The following is a 5,446-nucleotide window of genomic DNA, read 5'->3' as shown; positions in this document are numbered from 1 at the left end:
GGCCGCGGCCACCGCCACCCCCCGGCGGGGAGACGGAGAGGGAGCGGCCCCGCCTCCGCCCCGGGAAGGAGGGGCTGGGGGGGGATAAGGGGGCTGGGGGGGAAGTGAGGGGGTAAGGGAGCTGGGGGGAGGGGGGGGTGACGGATGAGGGTGATAAGGGAGCTGGGGGGGGTTGAGAGGTGAGGGGGGGATGTGAGGGGACGGATGAGGGGGATAAGGAGCGGCTGAGGGGGATTGGGAGGTGAGGGGGGGGTGTGAGGGGCTGAGGGGGATTGGGAGGTGAGAGGGGGATGTGAGGGGCTGAGGGGGATTGGGAGGTGAGGGGGGGATGTGGGAGTGATGGCTGGTGGATAGAGGCAAGGGGGGAGATGTGGGGGGACGATAGGAGGATAGGAGGATAGGAGTAAAGGGGGATGTGGGGGGGGAAGGACTGGGGGGACGATAGGTGGATGGGGGAAGGGGGGATGTGGGGGCACTGGTGGGCAGGTGGGGATGAGTGGGGGCTGAAGGGGGATTGGGAGGTGAGGGGGGAAGCGGGGGGGATGGCTGGGGGATGGGGGGAGGAAATGGGGCAGTGAGCCCCACCACCCGCGTGGCTATGATGGGTGTGAGCACTTGTGTCACCGCAGCCATGTCACACCCCAGGATGCCTGTCGGTGCGTGGCTGCACGCACATGCCACTGTGAGGGTGCGTGTGTCTGCATCAGGGCGTGTGTCCATTTGTGTGAGCCTGTGCACACATGCGTGTGGCAGCAACACCAGGAAGGTGTGCATGCATGCGAGCGTCACAGTGTGACCGTGTCTGCAATCCTTCCACTGCACAGGGCAGACGGGGTGCAACAGCAGGACCGTGTCACACCCCTGCTGTGCACACCCATAGTGGCTGGGGACAGTGAGAACAAGCGGGTTGCACCCCCACCCTGGGCTGGGCACACACACCCGCACACTCACAGGAGGCAGGGGGTCGTGCAATGCCCCAGCCGTGGTCCCCCCCAGCTCTGTTCCTCCACCATGCTCCACCGAGTCCCACCCAGCAACGGGGCCAGGCACCCAGCAAGGTCAGAGCACACACAGGGCAGCATGTTTCCATTGCCTGCAACCTCAGAGGGTGTCCACAGGCTGCATTCCTCCCCAAAATTACCCCGAACAGGGCAAAGCTCTGTGTCCCCAGCCCCACGCCTCGCCCGGTGCGGGAAGAGGGGGTGAGCCAGGAGTGCGCTCCTTCAGCCCAGAGAGCTGGGACCAGGGGCTAAGCTGAAAGGAGGCTTCTTCAAAAACCTGCTCAGTCAAGAGGGAAATGGAGATGCTGTTTCAGGTCAAAACAAACCACCACCACTATACAAAGCAAATTGCCTTTTAATACGTAACCAAATGCAGGGGGTGAGTTTCAGGACATCTTTTTATCCCCAGCACCATCTGTCTGCCAACAGCAATACAAAGACATCACAAAGCGTAAAATGAGACACTGCCATGAAAATAGACGTTAGATGCACATACACAACATACAAAGAGGTAATCACAAGTAACAGAGCACCAGGGGTCTGTCTCAGCCCCAACCAGCAGAGCCTGGCAGGGTGCCCCCTCCCCAAGGGCACCTCTTGCAGGACCAGGAGCCCTCAGCCCCCCCCAGCTGGGGCTGCGCAGTTTCACATCATCTTACAGCTGCTGGGACAATAACGAGTCCATCCCACTGCTTTCGGGCTCACGCTGAGCCGTAAGGCTCCATATCACGGCCAGTCAGCTCCTTGCCCTGTCCCGGCTGCTTCTCCAGGCCACTCCGGAGGGGTCCGACACATTTCCAGCATCGCTCTGCTCCCAGCCTGCAGCCAGGAGCTCAACCCCTCCCGACGCCCAGCTCGCCCTGTGAGCGGCCCCCGGAGCCCCAGCACAGCGAGGCAAAGCCGGGCATGGTGGCAGAGACCCAGGGAGATGAGGCCACCCCCCCAGGACACATGCAGGCTTGCTGCTGGGCTAGCCCTGCGCTAATTACCTGATTTTACTCACTTGGCAAGCAGTACACGCTGGTGTGAGGGGCAGGCATGATGCTCAGGGGGATGGGTGCAAGAAGGGGGAAGATGTGGAGGTCCCCAACCTCTCCCACATCTTTGACCAACCTGGCTTGTATAGCTTGAACCAAACCACCTTACCCCACCCCCCCCTTACTTTTTTGGTGGGTTTTCCCTGACAGATGTGGGAGAATTTGCCCTGTGGTGGAAATAAAAAACAAAAAACCCAAACCAACTAATTCGCATCTTAAGTTAAAAAATACAAAAGAAAAGGAATTCAACAAAGTGGGCTGCTCTCCAGGACAGCAGTTTGAGGGGCACAAAGTTGGTGTGGAGGGGCAGACGGCAGTCACTGCATCCCTTCCTGCCTTTCTCACTGCTTTGGCAAAACCACACCATCCTGAGCAACTGCAGGAGTAAGCCCCGTCCTTCCTCCGTCTGGTGGCACTGCTGAGTGCAGGAGAGGAACACAAGGACGAGCCAGGGACAAACCCAAGGGGAACTTGGCTGGACCTTCCCCACCCTGCTGCGAGGGAAGGTCGCTTCTCCCAAACTCCCCAGGAAAGCTGCTGAGGAGCCAAAAATCCCAACGTGCCTCTGCTCTCACCAACTCCACCTTGCAGAAAGACCCTTCAAATGCTGCTGAGCTTCTCAAAGTGCTTGGTGACATTCCCTTTTCTAAAGGAACTGGATCTCCAGGGGCTCAAGAGGAGGGGAGGAGATGGAGAGCATAGGGGTAGCAAGGAGCAGAGGGGCTCAGGCACAGGAGGAGATGATGCACAGGTCCAAACAGCAACCTGGCAAGGGTGGTCCACACACAGGTGGTGAGGAGACCACGCTGCATCAAGAAACAGCAGTTTGGTGCTGTGGTGCCTGTCAGGCCAGCAGGTCTGTCTGCAAGAGGTTGCCAGGAATGCATGGACTGGAGAGCGGGGGGGGTCATTTCCTTGACCCCAAGAGTCTGACAAACCTCCCTGCTGGCAGGGCTGCATCTCCCCAAAAGGCTTCTTATGGACAAAATGCAAACCACTTTGTCCTAGGCTACTGAAAGCTCTGCAGGGGCACCTCGTTTCAGGCACTGGGAGACAAAATCCTGAGCAACCAGGAAGCATGGGGCACCACTTGCGGGTGTGTCTGGCCAGAAGAGCTCATAATTGCTGGTGGCTTTTCAAAACGTGGCTCCTAGTTCACAGTGAGGCTTCAAAACAGGCTGCCCGCAACCGACGCTGTGCCTGCATCCCCCCAGCACCACCCCTCGCTCCATCCGTTTGAGCGGGTGCTCCCTCAGGTCCTGCAGCCCTCGCACCTCACCTTGAGCTGGACCTCGCAGGCACAGAGCTGCTGCCCACCCGCAAAGGATGCTGACGGGAAGCCAGGGCCCCGCTCGGAGGAGGGCAGCGCTCCTGTACCCACCTTCGGAGGGAGAGCTGCTGAGCACCTCAAAACCGAGCCCGGTGAGGAACGTGATGCTCCAGGGTGGCTCTCACTGGGGCAAGGCAAAGTGCCCAGCTGCTGGGGAAGGGACACTTTAGAAGCATCTCTAAGGCAGGCGCTCTCATGTCCAAAAAGGTTATTTCTGTACTGGCACTCAGGCAGCAACATCTGGTCCATCTGGTGGGTGCTGGGACCCATGTTGGACCCCAGAAGGAGTCCGCTGTGTTGCACCGGACCTGCCCCACCACATTTCTGAGGAGTTGCCCCAGCCTGCAGGAGCCATGGCTGGTGCTGCATGAACCACTTGTCCTGCTCCCCTTCCCAAGAAAAACTGGGCACCGGGGGCAGTATCGGGGGCTGTTTGGGGAAGACACCATCCCCTGGCAGTTGGCTGACACCTAAGGGTGCTGATGCTTGTGCAGGGAGAGCGGCCTCCTCATCGCGGAGGTCCCCAGCCCCAGAGAACAAGGACTCATGCAAGCCCCGCGCAGGGCAAGGAGCAGGTTGGGAGGGCAGCACCCACAGCCCAGCCCCGGGGGGGCTCTCAGGGCTGCTGGCCACCAGAGTTTGTGACTCCAGGTGTGTCCCTGCTCCTTCCAGCTGTTTTGGAGCTGTGGTCATCCAAGCTTCTGATGGGCAACCTCCAGGAGAAGTGCTCTGACCCAAAGCATTGGCTGGGTTTGCCTGGACCAGGACGTCGTGCCACCGAGTCACTAGTGCGTTTGAATGCAGTGAAGGTGGGCAGCTTGAGCCCACCAGCTCACACCCGGGCTGGCTCTGATCATCAGGAACAGCGTTATCTACAGGAGCTGAGGTGGTAACTTCTGTTTGAAGCACTTGTCCCAGGTTTGCCAGCTGAAGTGCTACAGAGGGCTTGCTGCTGGAGCCTGGGACATCCAGAACAGTCCTGCCCACCAGCCCAGCTGGGTTAAATGGGACCTGCTGGTCTGGTTGAGCAGAGCTGACCTCAGATGTAATGGAGACTAGAGAGACAGCAGCATCTTGGCCTTGTGCACCAGGTGCCTGGGCCTGTGGTGGGGCTTGAAACACTGAATTAGCTGCCCAGCAGTGCTGGAAACGAGCCACAGCACTGTCTTCCTCATTGCAGGGGGATGCGCTGCAGCATGGGAAGTCCGTGCTCTTCCCAGCATCCTCCCTGAGGAGCATCTGCTCCACACAGGATGTCACCTTGGTGCCCAGCCTCTCTCCAACCTCCTGAGCAGGAGGCTTCTCCCCTGCACCCAAGCTAAGCAGAGTCTCCTCCCACCGCTGCAGCTCTGCGTTGTCCACGTTGAGGCTCTGGAGGGTCTGGCAGATGTTTCTGTCCACCTTGCTCTTCTCAAAGAGGGTTTCAAAAATGACCAGAAGGGAGTCGCTGTCCTCCTTGGCATCACTGACTTCCTCATGCTGGCTCAGTCCATCAGGCTCAGCGATGAGATCTGGCAAGAACTGAGGCACATTATCAGCATGGGAGATGTATAGGGATGCATCCTGCTTCATCATGGCCCCAAGAAGAGAGTTGGGGTCTACTGAGTGCTGCTTTGAGTGGGATTTTGCTTGTGTCTGCAACTCCTCCTTAGCCTGGAAGGAGTCCAGGAACTCAGGAAGGTCATTCCCATATAGGACTGCTTCCCCCGTGGCAAAGCTAAAAGGCAGCTGCAGGTTTCTCTTCCGCAGATGTTCCTCCCCTTCTTCATTCCTTCAGGGTGGAGGGAAAAAAAAAAAAAAAAAAAAAGAGATGGAAATAGCATGAGCATCCCCTCTGGACCAGGCAAAACCACCCTCCCAACAGCAAGATGGGAGCTCAGAGCCTTGCCCTGGCATTTTTAAAGAAAAATGTGCTGGGTTGGGCTGGCTACGATAATGCTGCTGGAGAACTGGGGCTCTGGGGAGCCCGTGGGGTGGGTCTGCATGGCTCAGGGATGGGCTGCGTCTCCAAGGCTCACCCCAGGCAGGAGCAAGCATGTCTGCAAGCACCTTCTCACAGCCACTTCGCTCACGTACCC

At 58.8% G+C, this 5,446-nt stretch overlaps 1 protein-coding gene across 2 annotated transcripts in view; it reads right to left on the bottom strand.

Annotated features, from left to right (window-relative positions):
- Positions 1–1,340: 1,340 nt before the first annotated feature.
- The window catches only part of LOC129208243 (aryl hydrocarbon receptor-like), a 29,694-nt gene continuing 25,588 nt past the window's right edge, over positions 1,341–5,446 (bottom strand). For both annotated transcript variants that reach the window (XM_054830616.1, XM_054830617.1), the window contains exon 10: positions 1,341–5,139. In XM_054830616.1, the coding sequence (XP_054686591.1) occupies positions 3,291–5,139 (1,849 nt within the window). In that variant the 3' untranslated portion in view covers positions 1,341–3,290. The remainder of the gene's footprint in view (positions 5,140–5,446) is intronic.

Source organism: Grus americana, chromosome 6 (assembly GCF_028858705.1).
Source record: "Grus americana isolate bGruAme1 chromosome 6, bGruAme1.mat, whole genome shotgun sequence".
NCBI classification, from domain to species: Eukaryota; Metazoa; Chordata; class Aves; order Gruiformes; family Gruidae; genus Grus; species Grus americana.
The sequence above is the reverse complement of the archived record's forward strand: the minus strand, read 5'-3'. Positions and strand labels throughout refer to the sequence as shown.